Source organism: Pipistrellus hanaki (genome assembly GCF_964339955.1).
Source record: "Pipistrellus hanaki genome assembly, chromosome: 4".
Lineage (NCBI taxonomy): Eukaryota > Metazoa > Chordata > Mammalia > Chiroptera > Vespertilionidae > Pipistrellus > Pipistrellus hanaki.
Window position 1 is genome coordinate 29,725,884 of NC_140506.1, and position 22,712 is coordinate 29,748,595.

A 22,712-nucleotide genomic window follows, 5' to 3' on the forward strand; every position below is an offset into this window, starting at 1 on the left:
CTCCATTTCTTTCAGAATCAGTGGACCAAATCTCTCATGTTTAGCCTAGGGGGGGCCTTATTTTCGGGAGGATGCCTTATATTTCACTCAGAAGGAAACCTGTAAGTAGGTCTTATTTTCAGGGAAACATGGTAGTATTAGTGGAGAGAAATGGTGCACCTGTACATAAGGCATGTAAGGGAAATGAATGCAACACAATTATAGTCATCAGTCATCAGCGAACATTGTCGTTCGTTATTAATAACTACGTATAAAAGGATATTGTAAAAATTAAGTTACGAAATGTTTATTAAAACGTTTCTTACATATTGTTATATTGGCTGGGCCGCAAAAATATTCGTTACGGGCCGTGAGTTTGACATGCTTGGTTTAAATAGTTTATCTCTCTTACATCTAGCATAATGGCACCATTTAAGATTATTACATTTTAACCTATTATTTTGAATTGAAAGAAAGTTAACATATCTATACCTGTGGTCTAGGTTAAAAGGAATTTCAATAAGGACTTCAAAAAAAAAAATCACTTCTGTCCTCTTTCTTAAGCAGTGTATTTTCATTAATAGGTAAGTCTTATGAGGGTAGAGACTGTGACTCTGTGTCCCTTAGAGTGCCTATACCATGTAGGTGCTCAAAACATTTGCTTAAGTGATGACACTGACAGTGACAGCAGGCCGGCTTTGGATGCAGCTGTGTGTGCAGATGCCAGGGCAGACTTGGCCTCTCAGGATGTGCAGATAATCTACCAGGCACACGGGCTTCTCTCTGACAGCCCCTCGCATATCCTCAGCTTCAGCTACAGACCTTCCCTTCGCACGCTACACACTCCACCTGAGCAATGGCATCCACGTGCATGGCCTGTTATTACACGTGTGGATGACATTATTGTGGCTCTGGCTTCTTTCTAAGCTACAAATTTTATCAGTTATTAGATATTGCCATTCCTATGGCTGACGACACCTCACCAAAGGCTTCAGACTGGTTATCATCACACCCCAAAACCTGCTCCTTCTCCGGGGCTGTCTATTTTAGTGACTATGTCCTCCCAATTACCTAATAGGGAAACCCAGCTATACCTCATTTCTTCTCTTGCACACCTGCGTTGGTAATTCCCAGTAATTCTACTACCAAAAACATCTAATTTCTCCGCTTCTCTCCTTTCCTACTGAGACCACCCCTGCAGCATCATCATAGCATACCAGGATGACTTCTAACTGGCGACTTTGCCTTCAAAATAGCTCCCCTCCAATCCAATACGCAGTCAGAATGATCTTTCCAAAATGTGCATCTGTTTTACAATAAAACCTTTAAAAGGCTTCCTATCCATCTCAGGAAAACATTCAAACTCTGTCACTCTTACAAGATCCTTTAAGAGCTCGAAACGACCGTGTGATTTACATTGTAACATGGCAAAATGTACAAAGCCCACAGGGTCTCAGGAGCCAGACTGACCTGTCACTTTACTAGCTGTCTCAAAACAGGCAAGTTACTTGATTTCTCTGTCCCTCGGTGTCCTCACATATAAAGTGGAAATGCTAATACAGTACCTGTTTCACTGTGTGAATGTTAAGAAGAGATAAAACCCGATGTGTGACACAGTGTCTGACACGTAGCAAAAGCGTCCTAAATTCTAGCTGCTGGTATCTCTCCAGTTAATTTCCCACTTCTCTCCCGTGTATATTCTGAGCCCCACCCATAGAGAACATCTTTCATTTCCTCCTCTCACATGTTTTCTCTTCTGTGTTCCGTAACCCAGTCCCTCTGACTGCAGCTGCCCCTCCCACCACCCCGCCCCTCCTGCACCACTTCAGGTTTTGTATATTCCCCGCCATACACTGGGCTGAGTTTCTGGTGCCTTTTTCACTCTTTACCGCTATTCAGTAAGTTTAGTTTGAATAAGAACCGTCTTGCTCACCAATGTATTCCCAATGCTCAGCAAGGACAGCGCCTAGCACGCACTTAAGAAGAAAAACCAGGTGTACGAATGAGTGTATGTTTCCTCTCTCACAGTTCCCCCTGTGTTCTTCCCCAAACTACAGTAACTTTAACCATAGCAGCCCTCTGTAAAATAAGGTGCAGAACAAACGCAGTCACACAATACTGGGGAGGGTAGGCTGAAACAAAGTTGTAACTTTTGAACCACATTATTTCTCAGTCTTTTCTATGCTAAAGTGCACTGCCAATCTCCAAGGTCCCCGTGTGTGTGTGTGTGTGTGTGTGTGTGTGTGTGTGTGTTTGTGTTGGGGGGTGAAGGGGTGGGGTGAGAAGTAGGGAGAGAGGGGAGCACATTCCTCAAAATATCAGTATCTCCTGCCTGCAGTGTTCCCTAAAAACATCCTGGCAAAACCGGGTTCAGGGGATGCCTCTCCTACCAGAACTTCCAGGTGAGCTTGTGATTGTGGACGGGAAGTCTCTGAAGCACTTACTTCGCAGGGTTCCCTGTTTTGGGGTCGCCCCCCACCCCACCCCCTGCACACAGAACCTGGTGGCTGTTGGTAACCACAGACAGAGGTCCGCAGATGCTGAAACGGAGGCCCCTTAGGGCGAAGCCACAGAGCCCCTAGGCACCCCAACCAGGAAGAGAACCCCGGCGCCCGCTCCGTCCCCGCGCCTTCCACCGCGGACAATGCCTCCGGCTAGGGTGCACCCGGAGCGTCCCCACCCCGAGTTTTTATTTATTTTTTATTTTTTATTTATTTTCAAGCCATGTCAGCTCCTGTCGGCCACCCGCCAGCCAGGCCTACTGACTGCCCCTCCCGCACCCCCCCTTCCCGGGGCCATCCAATGCACTTGGAGCTTGGCCGGGGCGGGGTAGGCAGTTTCTTTCTTTCCTACTTCCCAGCGGAGTTTATTTTTTGGAGGGTGAACTTTTTCACGTAAACAGAACGAACCTGCTCCTTGTAAAGCCTCCTTCTGAAGCCCCAATGGGCGCTCCTCCTCACCCTGCGCACCCCAACCTACCCCCCGCTCCCCGCTTCCTTCCTCCCGCTCAAGCCCGGGGGGCCTGCTGTTCGCTCCTCACCTGGGACTGCCATGGCGCTGGTGAAAGGGATCGCAGGATCCCCCTAGGCTTCGGAGGCCACGCTCGCTTCCCGCCGCCGGCTGCGAGGACAAGGGGCTGCCCGGGTGGCGTCTTCTTGGCTCCCGGGCGACAGCGCGGGGAGGCCCTCTGAGACTCTGGCCGCGGGGAACCAAGCAGCCGCCGGCGCGGTTTCCGGGGGGATCCTATTGCCGAGCACACGGGCCAAACCATTCCTGCAAGTTGCGGGGGAGCAAGGACACCTGCATACGCATGTAGAAAAAGTAAACACCACCAAGAATTAGGAATCGTTATTTTAAAAGTTTTAATAGAAATTTAAGTTATCTAGATAGGGGCTTAATGCTTTTTTCTCTTTCCCTAAAGGACATTAGACTCCCCCTCCTCAGGGTTAGCGGTGCTCGGATCCCGGAGCAACATGGCGGCGTCCGTGAGAGGCTAGCTGCGGGCCTAGAGAGGGTTGAGTGTCGTTTTCTTTCGGGATATTGACAGACTGGAGCTCTCCCGCGACCGAACGACCGAAAGGAAGTGTGATAAGTGGATAATTTTAGGGGACCGGCCCCCCGCGGTCCCTCCTCAGTGAGGAGCAGAGTCCTGAGCATTGACCAGCATGAGCAATATCTACATCCAGGAGCCTCCCACCAACGGGAAGGTGAGATCCCCGCCTAGGACACCTGGGTCCCCCGGAGTGGTACCTCACCGAGGAAGGGAGTTCTAGGATTGGGAAGGATCCCCAGGTCAGGAGGCTTGTCCTTCCTCCGGCCTCTGATCAGGATGGCATCGGAAAACCATCTGTTGGCACTTCTCAGCATAGGCACACTTTGAAAAAGTCCCCAAGTGGACATTTCTCCATCGACCAGCTTGTGGTCCTGTTTCCTGCTTCAGCCCAACTCATGCAGGCAGGGGGTCTTAGGTAAAAACCTAAATACATGAACACATTTGACTTATTGTTGTTGTTTTTTTTTTTATCTTTACTCACTTCTCTTTCTCCATTTTGTCTGCAACCATTGAACTAGGCACCTGATACTGTACTAGGTGTTGGGGATACAAAGACGGATGGATAAGGTCTAGTTGTTGCCCAGGACGAGCTTATGGTTTAGTTTGGAGGCAGACAGGTAAAGAGAAAAATCTTATGACATGTCTGGTAGGCGTGCTTATGAGAGAGGAGCATGTTGCTTATGGAGTACTGAGAAGTGAGCAGCTGGGAAGTTAGGGGAAAGCTTCATGGATGAGGTATATTGCTGGTCTTAAAACATGAGATCATTGTCAGTCACAGGAAGTGGGGCATGGGAAACGTTCCCACATTGGAATGGAAGAATACTTTTCTGATTGATTTGAGCGTCACGGTGTCTCAGTTCTCTTCCGAGGCGTTCATATGCGGTATGAAGTAGAGGAGTCAGTGATGTAATAGATATCACCTGAGTTAATCCAAGACCTAGTCTTTATCATCACATATGAAACATAATGAACTAGCAAAATGTAGAAAACAGTGGGACTGAATTAGGGTGAACTAAGTTTATATCAGATATAATTCTGTTGCATGACTATATCATGATACGCATGCAATCTTTTGTTGATTGACATTTGGTAATATAATGAGGGCAATTTGAAAAGAATAATGGAAGTTTTGTAATTGACAGCCCCAGCAAAAACTTTAGTAGTTATTTTGGGCAAAGCAATTACTTTAATTCTTGGTGGTTTGAACTTTTCTTTACTCTTCACTCTTACCCTATATCATTGTGAAAACCCAGAATAGCTAACTTTTTTTTATTTCCAATTTTTTTTTTTTATTTTTTTTTTATCCCCAGTTGATAAATACTGGTAGGGATTGATTTCATTGCCTATATTGGTAGGCAGGGTCTTCACACTTGTGGTTCCTTTCTCTAATACTAGTATATTTTTTAGCCTGGGCAAATGTCACTTTCACAGAGGCCTTGCCTACCTACTCTTTTATAAAATAGCAAACCTCATTTATGTTCTGCATCCCAGCATTGCTTTGTCCCTTTAACCCCTTTAGTTTTTTTCTATTGTTTACTAGAGGCCCGGTGCACTGATTCGTTCATCAGTGGGGTCCCTTGGCCTGGCTTGTGGGGATCTGGCTAAAACCTGCTCTCCAGCATCCCTCGAGGGGTCCTGGGTTGTGAGAGGGTGCAGGCCAGGCCGAGGGACCCCACTGGTGCACGAATTTGTGCACTGAGTCTCTAATAGTATGCATGTAAGATCTTTGGTTAATCTCTTCACTTTCACCCTTCTCTCTGAGATTCATCAGTCTGTTCCATGTTTCCATGCCTGTGGTTTCCTCTCCTGTATTGAGCGTCTGTTCCCTGGTGGTCAGTGCGCGTCATAGCTACCGGCCAGTCGGCCAGTCACTTAGGCTTTTATATAGAGAGATTGTCTCCTCCCTTTACCTTTCTCCTCCCCTACAAAAGCCGAGATAAACATATAAGAATGGTACTTGACACATGGTAGGAATGTTCAAATATGTACTGAATGAATGGATTAATTAATATTATTTCTCTCTTCTGATAAATATCCAGCATCAGTGCGTTTGTGGTTATACTGCTGCTTGTCAAGGGCAAATTTAGTTGCTTTACTCTGGAGGAAGATTTTATATGGTCATAAAGATGAAAATCTTTAACAAAGGTATTGCCTGAACAGGAGATCTTTCATTCTAAAAGTATTTATTGAGCATCTAGCAGCTGCCTGGCTCTATGTTTGGTTTTAGATACAAATGAAAAGAAAAACCACCATTGTCCCTATTATAATGGAATTGGTTGAGTGAAATATATATTGACCAAATAATCAAGCAAATTTGTGTCTGCAAACAGTGATAAATATTGTCCTTCTGAACAGAATTGGACTGAGGGAGAATATCAGGCATGACTCAAGTCTTACTTCAAAAACAATTTTGGACTTTTTTTTTCCAGCATAAGGCTGAGTGAAGACATTGAAGTTACTAAGTTCTGTACCAAAGTAGGTACAGAACCTACTTGGAGCCATGGCAGGTGTGGCTCAATTGATTGGACTTTGTCAAAAGTTTGCTAGGTTGATTCCTGGTTAGGGCACATGCCTGAATTGTGAAATCCATCCCCAATAGGAAGTGTGCAGGAGGCAGCTAATCGATGTTTCACTCTCACATCAATGTTTCTCTTTCTTTCTCCCTTCTTCTTCCTCTAAAAATCAATAAAAAAACTCTTACAAATATTTTTGGTATGGAAAGAATTCAAAGCAGATGTAATAAGTTTTTTTTTGTTTTTTTTAAAATATATTTTATTGATTTTGTACAGAGAGGAAGGGAGAGAGAAAGAGAGTTAGAAACATCGATGAGAGAGAGTCATCGATCAGCTGCCTCTTGCACACCCCCTACTGGGGATATGCCCGCAACCAAGGTACATGCCCTTGACCGGAATCGAACCCGGGACCTTTCAGTCCCCAAGCCGACGCTCTATCCATTGAGCCAAACCGGTTTTGGCCAGATGTAATAAGTTTGCTCAATAAATGTTTGTGTAGTGTTTATACTCTAATGTTACATTAAGTACTGAAAGGATATGGAGATATTCAGAATAACAGGGACAAAATTCCTCTCTTCAAAGAGTATAATACTTCTCTTAGAAGTAATTGATGCATGATGACACAGAAATGAACTACTTGATAGAAATATCCTTATTCACTGAAGATTAAATTTCCACATACAATAATTTAATGTAAATTATATATTAACATTTATTCTTAGGTAGCTTTTTACTATCAAAGTATTGTTTCATTTAGAAGCTTTAAGAAAAGGGACCACTGCCCTGGCCAGTGGCCTCCGCACTGAATGGCTGCAAGTTGGATTTCCAGTCAAGGGCACATACCTGGGTTTCAGTTTGTTCCCCAACCTGATTGGGACAAGTGGGAGAGGTGTCCCTCTCACAGTGATGTTTCTCTCCTTCCTCTTCCCTTCCATTCTCTCAAAAGAAAAAAAGAAAAGAAAACCCAATGGAAAAAGTATTCTCATGTGAAGATTAACAAAAAAGAAAGGAAGCTATTGATGGCTGACAAAACATAATAGCCAATAGGAATGTATGTGTGGCCAAAGGAGGAGGGAGCCACTGGTCTTTTTTTTTTAATTCAGTAGCTTATCAGTGAAGGTTAAGAAACCCTGGTAAGCAAGGTGACCCAACCTTACTTTTATGCATTCTTTTTAGGAGGTGTAAGTGGTATGTGTCCAAAAAATTTGTATGAAAATAATGACAACAATAATAGCTACCATTTTTTGAGCATTTACTATTTTGTCAGGTGCTGTTCCAAGCAATCTATGTATAATAACTCACTTCATCATCACAACAAAGCTACAAGATTATTCTTATTCTTAGTTTTAGATAAGGAAATTGAGACACAGGAATGTTAGACATCATGCCTAAGGTAAGGAAGCTACCTTATCCTTTATAAGCACATGGGTCAGTATTTGAATTTGGGCAGCCTGACTCGAGCCTGTAAAGGAATGGGAGTGATGTGCATTCGATTGTTTTTTAGAACAGTAGTTTCTAAACCAGTGAGCACACACTCCAGAGGTGTGGAAAATTATCCATGAGATACAGGGAGAAAATCTACATATTTCTCTTTGTATTTATTTTGTCTTAGTTTAAATGCCGTATTTAATATATAAAAAGAAACATATAAGTTCACTTCCTCACCCTGGCCAGTGTGGGTCAGTTTTTGAGCATTGCCCTGTGCACCAAAAGGTTGTGGGTTCTCTCCCCAGTCCCCAGGCATCTGATCGATGATTCTCTCTCATCATTGATGTTTCTATCTCTTTCCCTCTCCTTTCTTCTCTGAAATCAATAATATAATACTATATTTTTAAAATAAAAACTACCATAATATAGATATTTCCACCTCTCCACCCCCATGGTCATTAAAGAATATGTATGAAAGAACTATGAAGCTAATAAAAGCCCAAAAGCATATAATAAATTCATCAATGTCATATAAATTATGGTAATATCTGGGCTTCTGAAACAAATTGAAAGGCAACTGAGCAAAAATACATTGGATGAAGAAGGAATGAGAGAAATGTTATTCCTGCTTTGCTATTAATAAGCTCTCAAACTCTGGGCAATTTACAATTTCTTTGAGGCATTTGTATAATGTATTGGGTGGTGGGGCTTAGCTTAACGACTTCTAAATTCCAGTTTAAAAAAATTTGTGGAAATTAGTAAAGGAGTTTTAGAAAATAAATGTCCTACAATGTCAGTAGGACATCCCCTGAGGGCTCCTGGACTGTGAGAGGGGGCAGGCCAGGCTGAGGGACACCCCCTCCCCCCAGTGCACGAATTTTGTGCATCGGGCCTCTAGTTTATTAATAAAATGGTTAACAGCCATTTCTTCCTATGGGGTCAGTAGGGGTTCTGATTGTTGAAAGATGGCTGGTTGCTTCAAGGAATAACTGCCTTTATGAGCTGGTAGAAAGGAGGTTATCAAAAGATTCCATTTACTGTAGATGGTGATTTTCAGGCATAGAATTTTAATTATAACCCAGAATTAGATTAAGACTATTATTTCTTTATAAACGTTATCATTTATGAGTTTGAATGAGAAAATTTTTATATGTAAAACAGTAATTGTAAAATTGTCTTATAGTTTCACAATTTCATGTGTTCATTGTTCTTTAATTTCTTAATTTGCTATACCAATTTTATTAGAAGAAATGCTTTGGGAAACTATCTTGATTAAAATAAGTTTAAATTACTGATTTTTAAGTGAATGAGCTTTTTTCTTTGATTGAACAAGGTGTATGCTATTTTTCTTAAATCTTAAACTAGTTCTGAAAATGGTATTTGAAAGCTACAAATGTACAGTGACTTACATGAATAGTTGAAATTTTTATGAGTATAAAAACACAAGCCAAGCAAAGTTTCTAATTTTTATTTTAAAACTGAAAACTCATTAGAGAATGCTTCAAAGTTGATAGGTCATTCAACTGATTATCAAGCAAAATGATAATTTGATGTAATGAGGTTCTATTCTTTCTACAGGTTTTATTGAAAACTACAGCTGGAGATATCGATATAGAGCTGTGGTCAAAAGAAGCACCTAAAGCTTGCAGAAATTTCATTCAGCTTTGTTTGGAAGGTAATCATAATTCTTGAGCTTTATTCTGTAGGATAAATTTTGTATAAATACACAAACTGCAGTGTGTTTTTCTACAACATTGAAGACTGGTGTTAAATAGTGGTAATGAATGATAAGAGTTAAAAGAAGTGATAAGGTGTTGAACTATGTTTCAGGAAAGAGAGGAGATAAAAATTAGTAAATAAATCTCTACATCTTTAACAGAGGAATTTACTCACCATATGATACTTTGATCCTTTCTGGTGTCCGTGGCTATTTTCCATTTCTTTCTTTCATCCTCTAAATATGGGCATTTCCTAAGATTGCCTCTAGTTCTCCATTGCCTTTACTCTTGAGTTGCTACTTCATTCAAACGACTATTAAATATAGAATTCCAGCCATTTCTTCTCGTCTTAGTGCTAATTTACATATCAAATTGCCAAGTGGACTTTTCTCTTCAAATCTTCCAGTGTCAGTTAAAACTAAAACCAGTGTAAAACCAAATTTACCAGGTTATTCTCCAGTCTGCCTTGACTTTCACCTAATTGTAATTGCCTTTTACTTGGTCTTCCTCCCACTCATCTTTAATATCTTTACCCTCTTCTTTATTCATCTGGTAGTTGAATCTTTAGGCAGCATGGCTTCCTAGCTTTTCAACTTTATTTTTATTGCACTCAATAGCCCCATGGTGTTAGTTGATCATCTTTACCTCCTGAAGCAGTTTATTTTCATTCCCACTTTCACACATATCCTCAGACCTCCTTCAGATAAGATGAGATCGGGCACATTCAGGGTGGTATGACCATAGATGCATACCTGCTTCAAATGCTCAATTTCTTCATATCTTCAGTTTCCTATTTGGAATACTTTCTCTTTTTTTCTGCTTAAGTCTACCTACTTTTTAATGTCTGTTCAAAATTTCACTTTCTCTATGAAGCTTTCCACTTAGCATTCAATGCCTCTAGTATTTTTTTAGATTTGAGTCATAAAGTGACTATTTTTCTTTTTCTGTTTAATCCTCACCCAAGGATATGTTTATTGATTTGAGAGAGAGAGAGAGAGAGAGAGAGAGAGAGAGAGAGCAAGAGAGAGAGAGACAGACAGACATTGGTATGAGAGAAAAACATCAATCAGTTGCCTTCCGTACTCGCCCCAACCAGTGATCAAACTTGCAACCATTGTGGTGCATAGGATGAAACTCCAACCACCTGAGAGATAGGCAGTATTTTTCTTTTTAACAGACTTCACAGAATTATACATTCACTTGAGTGTTTTCCCCTTCAGAATATTTCCTTACAGAACTAAAACATTCCATATATTTTGGTAACTTCTTGGCATTTAGAATACATTGCATATCGATTTGAATATCTCCAGTTACTGTAAGTCATTATCCTAAGTTATATCGGATTTGTAGAGCCAGACAAGGTTAATCAAGGTTCAGAAAACAGCATTTTGAGTCCAGAGCAAGGTGTGAAAGAGAATCCAAAATATCCAATAGGAGGGCACAGTCAAAGCTCTTTCAATAGATAATTAGAACAATAGATAATACCAGGGAAGATCTAAGGAGTAAATATACTCAGACCAAAAAAGGAAAAAAAGAAAGCTGGAAAAAAAAGTCTGCAAAGGCCATTATTAATAATTGCTATGGCAGGCAGGAAGGAAATTGAGTCAGACACGTAGTTCAGTTAGAGAAGCATCAAATAACTGTCAACATAGTCAACACAGTAGAAGAGTCAGACTTGTTTCTGGAAAGAAGTTTTGAAGAATCGAAAGCTCAAATTTTACAGTAGAAGAGGGACAGTAGAAAAACATTAGAAAGAATGAATAGTAGATTACAGTCTATGATCAGGCAAATGGAAGAAGCAGGGGACATCTGGATATAATATAACAATGAAGAAGAAAGAAGTTACTTAAGTTAGGTAATGATGAAACTTAATTGCAACAATAAGAAATCATTCCTCTGTTTCTAAGAGTATAAGAAGAAAGAATAGAAAAGTAACTAGAGCAGTTATCTTTATTGAACAGATGAGAGATAGAATTATCATTACAAAGAATAACAAGAAGCCCGAGCAGACTAATTTATTTATTTATTTATTTTTTGGTTTGTTTATTTATTTATTTATTTATTTATTTATTTTTTTAAATCAATCTTTATTGTTCATATTATTACTAAGGTTCCTCATTTCTTCCCCCCTCCACCAGGTTCCCACCCCACCCTCAGCCCCCTCTCCATCCCCCATTGTCCTCATCCATAGGTGCAGTTAATGTTCAGTCTCTTCCTCCCTCCCTTTCCCTGATAGTAAATCCCTTTTCAGATAGTAAATCAGTTACTTAGCATTTTATCATATCAATAATACCTCCACATGCCCAATGATACATTTCACACAAAAGACATTTCCAAATAGGTCAACCAGCCTCATCCAGGCCCCACCCAAGGCACCCACAGATCAACACCCCAGCCCTATACTAACTCAACACATCCAGATCTAAGCCTTCATCACTTGATTCAGCAGACCCTCAAGCCGAGCAGACTAATTTAAATGAAAATACTTGTAAATGAATAAAGTCAGGGTTTTCAAAATATGATTCAGAGAACCCATTTAAAATTTTTTAAAAAATATATTTTTCTTGATTTCAGAGAGGAAGGGAAAAGGAGAGAGAAAGAAACATCAATGAGAGAATCATCGATTGGCTGCTTCCTGCACACTGCCTACCGGGGAACAGCTCACAACCCAGGCATGTGCCCTGACCATGAATCAAATCCTGACCTCCTGGTTCTTAGGTGGACAGTCAACCACTGAGCCACACCAGCTGGGCAAGAACCCCATTTTAATTCTCTTTCCATGTTTATTTATTTATGATTTATTAACAAGTCATCATATTTCTAGATCTTGTAACATTCTTATATATATATTTTAAAACATGGTTTCCATAATTAAAAGTAAATGAATGAAAACAAGGAAGGGGAAGCATAGCCTCAGCTATGACTCCCAAAGGTTTTCACAATTAAAGGGAAGTTTTGAGCTTTTTATTTTTCAAATTTATTGAGATGCAGTTGATGAAATTGTATCTTTAAAGGTGTGCAATGTGATGATTTAATGTATATACTAGTGAAATGTTTACTACAGTCAATTTTAGTAACCTATCAATCACCTCACGTAGTTATCTTTCCTTATATTTTTATGCTGAGAACACTTGAATTTACTCTCTTAGCAAATTTTAAGTATTCAGTACAGTATTATTAACTGTATTTACCATGCTGTACATTGGATCCCCCAGGCTAATTAATTGTATAACTGAAAATTTGTATCTTCTGACCAACATCCTCCAAGTTTTCTCACCCCCATGCCCACCTCCAGCATCCACCATTCTACTCTCTGGTTCTGTCAGTTTAATTGTTTTAGATACTACATATAAGTTGCTGCCCAGGACCAGCCCAAGGTGCAGGCAAGCCTCGGATGGTGGCTGCCCAGCTGTCCAGGGCCATCCTGAGGCTCAGGTAACCAGGGCTGGCCGAGAATTGCACTGCTGGCAGTGGTAGCAGCAGAGGTATGTTGGAGTGTTGCCTTCCCCTGATCTCCAGGTCGCCTCCTGCCCCTGAGGGCTCCTGGACTTTGATTGGCGGAGGATGGCCTGAGGGAACTCCTCCCTGCCAACCCCTCTGTGCATGAATTTTGTGCACTGGGCCTCTAGTTTTATACTAAGTAGGGAAGAAAAGGTTTTGGTTTAGGAACCTACTTAACATTCAGGGAAGGGGGAACCTTATGACTCTAGTTGTAGTAATTCTGGTAACTACAGATACGAGGTACACTTTGTTTTAGACTTTAATAAATTATTTTTTATTTCTTTCAGCATATTATGACAAGACCATTTTTCATAGAGTTGTACCTGGTTTTATAGTCCAAGGGGGAGATCCTACTGGCACAGGAACTGGTGGAGAGTCTATCTATGGAGCCCCATTCAAGGTGAGACCTAATTTATTATTCTTATTTGCAGATAAGTTTGGGTTTCTTAATTGAAAATAATTATGCCTCACAAGAAGAGAATGTATTTCACATTAGTGCACAAAATCAGGTGTCTATCACATAATTAGAATTACACAGGTATAATAACAGTACTTAACCTGTCAAGAATTCTTTCTAAGTTGTCTTATCACAAACTTTTTTGCTAGATTAAATTCAGGTGGAGAAAACGGTGAGTGAAAAATAGAAAAGCCTGATATGACATATTTCCTGATATTTGCCTAAATTTGATTCTGCAACTCTGTAAATGTAAAACATTTTTAGAACATTGCATATGCCATTCCATTTAAAAACATTTTATTTAATACTATATGAACTTTGTATCAATCTGCGTGGACCTTTATAACAAAGTACCATTGACTGGATGTCTTAGACAACAGCAATTTGTTTTCTACAATTTTTGAAGCTAGGAACTTCAAGATCACGATGTGGGTTCCTGGTGAAAGTTCTCTCCCTGGATTGAGAGAGAGAGAGAACGTGCACACGCTAGCTCTGTGTCTTTTCTCTTTTTATAAGGGGACCTACTGGATTTGGGCTTCATTCTTATGATCTACTTTAACCCTTAGGATCTTCTTGACAGGCCCTCTGTCAGATACAGTCACATTGGGGTTAGAGCTTCAAAACAGGAATTTGGGGGAGCACAATTCAGTTCATAATAGATGTAATTCTAAATTTTATACAATAGATAGAACTCTGTAGCACAAAACGCATGCCATAACAGGAACTCAGTGGAAAAGAAGAAAGAAGCAACATAAAATTGTTAGCAAAAGAAGTGAATATTAATAAAGAATAGGTCATTGGTTTGTTAATTACCAACATAGATCTAAAAAGAAAAAAGAGTTGATGTTATGCTTAAGACATTAAGAATAACATGGGTTCAGGTAAAAGCTATAAGTTATTTGTTAATCTGATAGTACCAATAGCATGTTCTTTGAATGAGTAAACTTTAACAACTCTTAAAATATGGGTGTTTTTGAAGACTTTGTGTTTATACAAATGGGACAGAGTACCTGGAGTTTCCTTTAATTTTTAATTGGGTCACTGTATGATTCTTGCAAAAAATACTTGAACTATTTTTGTTTGCTTTAATTTCCAGATGATAATATTTTTAGAAAATGTGGAATGGTTATAAAAGTTTCTCATATTTTTATATTTTACCAAATTGAGATAGATATCTTACAGTTTTACAGCCTCGACCTTGTAGGAATCATTTCTGTATTCTATTATTTTGTGAAACAGAATAGCTCTTTTTGACAGTTTATTTCTAAATTGAGATTTTTTTGCTAATCATGTTCAGGTAATGAGTTATCTTGGTAAGTTTTCCAATTATGTCATTTTTAATACAGTATGCAGAGTTATGATCCTTTTAATTTAAATCTCTTGAAAATTATTTTTAAAGGGAAAATAAACTCCTTTCTGAAAAGTTTGATTATATAACAACTATATTATAAATGAGTCTAAGAATGGGGCGTGGACAGAAATTCTTTAACTAAGAGACTAATGTTTATGTTATGTAGCTCGATTATGGCAAGGAAACCACCTTAAAAGGGCTTGCTACTGCCCTTTAAAAAATTTAATTTAGGACTCTAAAAAACACAGTAAATCACATAACATAATCATAGTAGATTTCTTGAATTAAAAACAAGGAAAAGCAATTGTTTCTGGCTTAGAATAGGTTGGAGGGGGGCAATCGTTGAAGACTCTGTAGTGATTCAAAGGTAATTTTATTGGAGAAAAAAATAGAAGGTTCTAAAAACTTAGATGACTTTGAAGGAGGGGAAAATAGGGGAATGACTCTTGGAAATCCATTCCTCATCAAGTACCGTTCCTCTGTGTAAGTAGGCAGATTTCCACAAAATAGGCTAAATTTGTAGCTGAGTATATTCAGAAGATAGAGGCTATTGGAGTCCAAGTTTAATGGCATTGAAGTACTTGAAAAACAGTTAGGTACAACTTCAGCATTTCTTATTAGAAGCTTTATGGAACCTTGTTGGTTAGCTGAATATAAAGAGCCTTATCACTGAGGTTATTCACTAAATCTTTTCTTTTTATGCTTCAGGATGAATTCCACTCAAGGTTGCGTTTTAATCGGCGAGGACTGGTTGCCATGGCAAATGCTGGTCCTCATGATAATGGCAGCCAGTTTTTTTTTACACTGGGTCGAGCAGATGAACTTAACAATAAGCACACCATCTTTGGAAAGGTTTGTGTCCATTATATTAGGCTTCTGTGATACATATGATCAACTTACCTATGAGCTGCCTTCATAAATTATTCCCTGGGATATTTATTTCTTTTCAAAAATGATGGACTATATTCCTGTTATAATGAGCTATGAAGTTTTGTGTGTATGTTTCAAATAAGACATTGGTTGGGACTTTAAACTTTCTTTTTCTAAAATCGTACTAACCGTATTAGCTACTGTGCCATTCAGCTGATACTGTTTTTTATGTTTTTTTGCAAGATACCTAGGAAATAAAACTTACTAACAGTTTAATGTTTATTTTGTTAATGATGAATTCCCATAAGTTTAAAGTGGAAGTTATATAAACATTAAACTTGTTTACCTGAAATACTACTTTCAGTAATAACTATTTAATCCTGCACACAATCAACATAATATCAGGGAATGTCATTTCCATAGAATTTTTAACAGTTTCCCTTAAAAAGGTTTCTGAAGGTTTTCTTTTCTCACTCTTCTCCCTTCTCATAAACACTACACTCCTATATGTTTTGTCTTAGGCATGATAGACATCACTAGTGTATCAGCTCCCTCTACTGGTTCGGTAAGAATGGTTTCTCCATATCCTAGGCAAAGCTGGATGTTGGGAGGATGAAAGGGTGAAAACAAACTTAGCTCAAATATAAAATTGGTATTATTTTAAAACTTGATAAATGTTGAATGAAAGGCGTCCCGCTAAAAACATGCAATATAATATTGTTGCTTAATACTTAACAACGTGGGTTAAGAAGTATGCATTGGCACAGCTGAGCCACTCTGACATAGGTTGCTGATGTTCATAGATTTTATTTCTACTATTTAAAAAAATAAAAGTGTTTAATAAGATGAGGTTTAGGTTGCCATTCTGCACCATTGTTTATAGTTGATGTTATATAATCTACACATTCTGAAAGGCCATCACTGTGGGCTCTATAACTTCTTTGAACTTCGGTTTTCTTATCTGGAGAAGGAAGATAATGTTTATAGCTACTTTTAGGATATTTGTGAGGATTAAATGAGAATATCTGCAAAGCAATTACCACATTGTTATTTGCTTGTTCTATCCTATTATAAAGTCTACATTTGTTTCTGATGTTTGAATGAAAAGTTCTCATTCAGTAAGAGGTTATTTGGCATCATTTTAGTTTTTAGTAAAAGTATATATTGGAAATTTCACAAAAATTTTATTGAGGGGTTGCACTTCATCTAGGCTTTTTCCTCTTAAGATGAAGTAGCTTTTTCTGAATTATTTAATGCATATGCTCTTATATAATAATATGAAATTCCCTTTTAATTATTTAAAATATATTTTCAAAAGTGTTCCCTTATTTCAAAGAATGAATGTAATAATTTGCAATTAAATTTTTGTTTTTATTTAATAGATTACAGGGGATACAATATATAACATGCTGCGACTGGCAGAAGTAGACACTGATAATGAAGAAAGACCACTTAATCCACACAGAATAAAAAGTTGTGAGGTAGGAGCATGATTAGTATAAGATATAGCACTTAAATGGTCATAGAAGAAATTTTCAGTAGTCGTTTTAAAAAATAATTTATTGGTTGTTTTTTACAGAGAGAGGCAGGGAGAGGGAGAGAGAAACAATCAGTGTGAGAGCCTAACATCGATCGGCTCCTCCAGCGCTCCCCATACTGGGGCCAAACCCACAGCCCTGCCATGTGCTCTCTGACTGGGAATCAAACTGGCAATCTTTTGGCAACCAACTGAGCTACACCAGCCAGGGCTTATCGTTACTGTTTTTAAACTATCAGATGAAGTCTTTATACTAAATTAAGCCACAACTCAGATTTTATCTGTGTAATTTAGGTACATTTTCTTTTTTTTTTTTCTTTTTTTCTTTAATCCTCACTTGAGGATATTTTTTCCATTGATTTTCAGAAGGAGTAGAAGGGAGAGGGGAGGGGAAAGAGAGGAGAGAGAAACATCAATGTAAAAGAGACACATTAATTGGTTGCCTCCTGCATGTGCTCTGACAGGGCCATGGGTCAAACCAACCCAGGTATATGCCCTTGACTGGGAATCATATTCAAGACCATTCAGTGGTGTGTGGATCAGCACTAACCATTGAATAACATGATCAGGGCTAGGAACAATTTCTGATTAAGACTTTTTAAATTCAAAGTTTTGAATTCTAAGATGAAATTTTAGATGATAATCTAATGAATGAAAAACTCAACTCAGAACGGAAAGTTAGAGGAATTAGGTTTATTTAATCCAATGAAGTGAATTCATTGGTAATTTAAGAGTGATCCTTCATTGAGGGAGCCATTGAGGGTGATCTTTAAGAACATTTGATTTGGAGTCAAAATCAGAAGAGACCTGATTTTGTTTCTCATACTATAAATTAAGTTTTCTTGAATATTTTTTCCCTTTGTAAAATAAGAATAAGATATCCTTTACTTAATAGCACATAGGATTATTGGGAGATTATTATATATTGAGGCCATGTAAGTGGAAGAGCTTTATGTGGTATATGTTTCACTATACTTATAATGTTTTTGTAAGGAAAAATTATAGACACTAATGTCAATACAATTAAATATTGTTTTTAATTTTAAAAATGTTTCTTTTCATAGGTTTTGTTTAATCCTTTTGATGACATCATTCCAAGGGAAATAAAAAAGCTGAAAAAAGAGAAACCAGAGGAGAAAGTAAAGACATTGAAACCCAAAGGCACAAAGTAATCATAGTAGTTAGATTTTTCTTCAGCTTGAAAAGCAACACTGATTCATTTAGTTCACTTCATTTCCTTTGTAAACATTGTTTACTAGTGAGAGGTAGGCCAGTTTGGACCAGGGAGATAACTGAATTACGAGTGTGTGTTCTATTCTGCATGAGCATTTCTTGTATTCAGATACAGTATATAACTTAAACTAAAGCTAAAAAAGTATTGTCTCAGATGTCCATATAAAATCTGTGTTAATATAAATAAGTAGGGATTACCATAGTAATTACTTATATAAATGAGTTATTGAGAATTGTTCTGTTTTTCACTTGATTTTCAATTAATATGTGCTCAGTATAAGGAACTTGGAAAGTAAAATATGAAGTATATGACAATGCTTATATAACTTTTCACTCCTTTTTTGGTGTTTATAAATATTAAGTATAATGCTGTTTCTGTATTCTAGATATTTCCTTAGAATAGTTTTCAAAAAAATAAAAATTTATTTTTTTAATTTCCAGTATTTTGTGAACAGTATTCTTTACATTATTAGTCTATCTTATTAAAATAGATATCTGAGAGTTAGATTTCAGTTGATTCTCTTATTGAATTGTGGCATCTATATTAGAGATTTTATTGTACTTAAAGTGTTAGGTTCAAACAGTTCTAAATATAATCCTGCCTAGCCCAGTAAATAAAAAGCTAACTTTATTAATCTTTTTGGCCTTTAGTTTCCCCATCTTATAAAATGGAGATTATAATAAATAGAACAGCTGGTTGTTATGAAGATTAAATCGAAGGGGAATTTGAAAATGCCCAGAAATACAGGGATTTAATACATATTCATTTCTTTCCTTAATAACCTATAAGTTAAGTTGTTTTTATAAACTCTCAGATATGAGGCAGACATTTTAATAAGCAATTGATGTCTTATGGCAAAATAACTTCATATAGAGCTATATATTTAATTTCCTTTTACTTTTTTATTTATTTATTTTGACAAATTTATCTTTGGGAGAAAGGTCACTCTCACTGTGTTCTGATACAATATTTTTTTCCCTATAGTTTATCTTCATAACAAGTTCTGAAGTTGGGTGTTTTTTTGTTTTGTTTTGTTTTGTTTTTAATTTATAGTAAATATATTGGGAATTATGTGGTATTCATTGGTTGCATCTAGGTTTTGAAATAAGTTTCTCTTTTGTTACCAAATCTTTTATTTTTATAATATTTGAGGAAGTTTTTTTTTTATTTTATTTATTTATTTTTTACTGATTTCAGAGAGAAAAGAAGAGGGAGAGAGAAATAGAAACATCAATGATGAGAATAAGTCATTGATCAGCTATCTTCTGCACTCTCCCTACTGGGGATGGAGCCTACAACCCAGGCATGTGCCCTTGACTGGAATTGAACCTGGATCTCTTCAGCCTGCAGGCTAATACTATATCCATTGAGCCAAACAAGCTAAGGCTTAAAGAAAAGTTTTCATAACAAATTATTTATTTTTCTTGGGAAATCTTTGGTTTGAAGGCTCAAGGAAGAGATTTATTTTTTTTCTCCTCATAGACTTTTATTTGACAATTTTAACTTATTAATTTAAAAATATTAAGCCATATTTTGACAGTCACTAGATTAATTGCTTCCCATTTGTAGTGCTCTCAGGTCTATATATTTATTAGTTTTTCAGAATTCTCAATTTTGATAACCAGTTTTGACAAATATAAAAAGCTTAATTATTTCTGTCCTGCTTGACTTAGTATATTTAATGGTAGTGCTCAGAATGGATTTTTGGTCATTAGTTTAGTATATTAATCATATGTGGTCTGAGGCCAAAACCATAACATTATGCTAAAAATATAGATCATTAGTATATTTCTATTGAATATTAAGTAATATTGTCTACTGTTAAACAGAAAGCGTTTCTTCTTGTAAGTTCTACTCTATTTTTTTGGGGGGGGGACAGGGGCGGAATAGAATATTTATAAGTTTTGTTTAACTTTTTCTTTCTAATTTTCTTTCATTCTTTTTCCCTTTTTTTAATTAGAAATTTTAATTTGCTTTCATTTGGAGAGGAAGCTGAGGAAGAAGAGGTGGAAGTAAATCGAGTTAGTCAGGTAAAACCATAATTTGCCCTTTTTTCTGAATTGTAAAAAAATTAAAGTTTATATCTTACTCATTTTTGTATTTCCTGCTAGACACAGAGCACATTCAGTAAACGCTCATGGAACTAATTTGTAAAATGATTATGGTCAATAATATTTGCATCTGATGAGGAGATTTTCCCTCTTAAAAAGAACTCATGGACATGGACAACAGTGGTGATAGCATGGGGCAGGTGCGGGAGGTGGAAGAAGGTATGGGGTTGATAAATGGTGATGGAAAAAAAGAAAAAAAATGATAGTTTTTTTAAACCTGGAATTTTTTTCCCCCAGTCAGTTAGAACTAAAGTTAAAGAACTTTATGATTCAGATTTTAATTGCTATTTGTTTAATGGTTTTGCTAGATGATAATGATTATTGTTAGTATTATAAATAGTGATAGACCAAAAGATCTTGTATTCATTTAAATATTTGTATATATTTATTCATTTTATCAATTCTCATCACAGCCCTTTAAGATAGGTATTATTAATATCCCCACTTTACCCATGATTCTATTAATGTATAGATAGGTTAAATTTGCTCAAAGTCACAAGAGCAGGAAGTTATCAAGAGCTAGGATTTGAACCTACATCTATCTCACTATAAAATCCATGTCTTTGGATTATATATCGCCTCTTGGCCTTTTACCTCAAATACGTCCCATATGCCTTCAAGTACGGTGTTCCTCAGGCTCACTTTCCCCATAGTACTCATTGCTGAAACCCATATAGTGCCCTGCCATTGTTCACAGCAGTGATTCTAATAAGTATACTTCAAGAAAATCATCTAAAGTATTTTAACTCCCAAATATTCTGATATGTCTTCTTTTTTGGAAAGTTAGCGAACCCTGAGATCTAAGGATTAGGTTCAAAGTCTTTACTGTAGTAATTAAAACTCTATAACCTAACACTGCCTTACTTGCTTAACTTAGTCACCTATTTCTTACCAACACTAACATTAGCATTGACTTAAAAGCACATAATTGTTTTCCTTGTCTTTACTTCTTTACCCATGTTTTTGCTCACCTAACCATGGAGCATAGTTTTGGTGGGCTGATATTGAGCATACAGTAAGCACACTACTATACCCCTTGCATTAAAACTGAATTAAAGTGGGCACATATTAGAAATATTTTAATCATATATATTTTTTCTCACTGACTTCAATATTCTTGAGTAACCTATTTTCTACTGTGATTCAATGATCACCTATAAACTAATACTCTGAACATGGAGATAAGACTATATATTTTCCTCATTCTGAGTGCCTTGAGGAAGCATCTCTACAACAAGGGAGGAGGGGCTTGGGAAGCTGTACTTTTGTTGAATTCCCTGTAATTCTTATCAGGGAAACGTAGGAAACACTGCGTCAGCAGATCTGAACTGTTTGCTATCCTATATAATAAAAGCCTAATATGCTAATTAGATCAGACAACATCCTTCTGGACGGAGCCAGGGCTGTGAGGGCTGAGGCAGAGGCAGTTTCAGGGGCCGAGCTTCTTGCACGATTTTTGTGCATCGGGCTTCTAGTTTTACATAAATGCCTTGTATTTTCCCTTTTGTGTTTGTGTCTTTGTGTTCTTCTCCCTGCCTGAAGTGTCCTATCCCACTTCTGGGTATCAAAGTCATTTATTTTCATAACCTAAAATACCGTCTTTTCTTTTTCTGGTCTAACGTTTGCCTTGTGATCCTTACATTTTCTTTTTAAAAATATTCTTTTTGCTTTATTGTATAAGAACCCTGACTTTGTTCTCATTGTATACTACTGAAACATTTCCCCTTTTTCTTTCTGCCTTATTGTGTGGAGTTCCAGGCCATGAGCTTCTTGGTGGTAAACTTTGTGTCATCTTTGAGTGAGAGTGTGTTGGGGTAGAAATAGCATGGATTTGAGGTCATACAAACTTATGTTGGCACTTCACTTTCCACCGGTACTTGGTGAATTTGGATAACAGTCTCTCTGAGCCTCAATTTTTCCTCTTTGTAACATGGAAATAATATGTACCATTTAGAATAGTGAAATTAGGCTATGTATATCCTTATATTGATATATTATACAATCTTGGAAATGTTTTTGAATGTTAAATGTCTTAAACAATATACTCTGTTATAATTTGTATTTTATTCTCAGAGAGCTAAAGAATATCAAACAATCTCTAATGTGACCATAACTGTTATGCAGAAGCTGCCACCCTCATGCTCAAGCAATCTAGAGGTTGGGGAGAAACCTCCCCAGCAGTTCAGCTTTCTGGGGTAGGATGCCATATGCGCAGCATAACTAATCTAGTGCCCTTCCAGAGCCCTCCCAGAGGGTCCTTGCCTCTAGCCTGAGCAACCTGGAGAGCACAAGTAGACACCTGTACAGCATGACCCACCCACAGCCTGTTCTCCACATGGAAGTGTGTCTTGGTATGATGTGCGGAGTCTTTGGCCTACAGAATTTAGCTGTTTTGTCTGTTTATATAATGGAGTCATTATTAAATTCATCTTGAGAAAATAGAACAACAAAAATTGTTAA

At 37.5% G+C, this 22,712-nt stretch overlaps 2 protein-coding genes across 2 annotated transcripts in view; one reads left to right on the forward strand and one right to left on the reverse strand.

Annotated features, from left to right (window-relative positions):
* Window positions 1-3,212, reverse strand: part of SREK1IP1 (SREK1 interacting protein 1) — a 28,097-nt gene extending 24,885 nt beyond the window's left edge. Inside the window, exon 1 of the mRNA XM_084882020.1 lies at window positions 3,020-3,212. Coding sequence (XP_084738146.1) covers window positions 3,020-3,032 — 13 coding nt within the window. The 5' untranslated portion in view covers window positions 3,033-3,212. The remainder of the gene's footprint in view (window positions 1-3,019) is intronic.
* A 213-nt stretch (window positions 3,213-3,425) lies between these two features.
* The window catches only part of CWC27 (CWC27 spliceosome associated cyclophilin), a 140,766-nt gene continuing 121,479 nt past the window's right edge, over window positions 3,426-22,712 (forward strand). Inside the window, exons 1-7 of the mRNA XM_084882169.1 lie at window positions 3,426-3,686; window positions 9,052-9,148; window positions 12,980-13,092; window positions 15,209-15,352; window positions 16,753-16,851; window positions 17,972-18,075; window positions 20,102-20,171. Of these exons, the coding sequence (XP_084738295.1) occupies window positions 3,645-3,686; window positions 9,052-9,148; window positions 12,980-13,092; window positions 15,209-15,352; window positions 16,753-16,851; window positions 17,972-18,075; window positions 20,102-20,171 (669 nt within the window). The 5' untranslated portion in view covers window positions 3,426-3,644. The remainder of the gene's footprint in view (window positions 3,687-9,051; window positions 9,149-12,979; window positions 13,093-15,208; window positions 15,353-16,752; window positions 16,852-17,971; window positions 18,076-20,101; window positions 20,172-22,712) is intronic.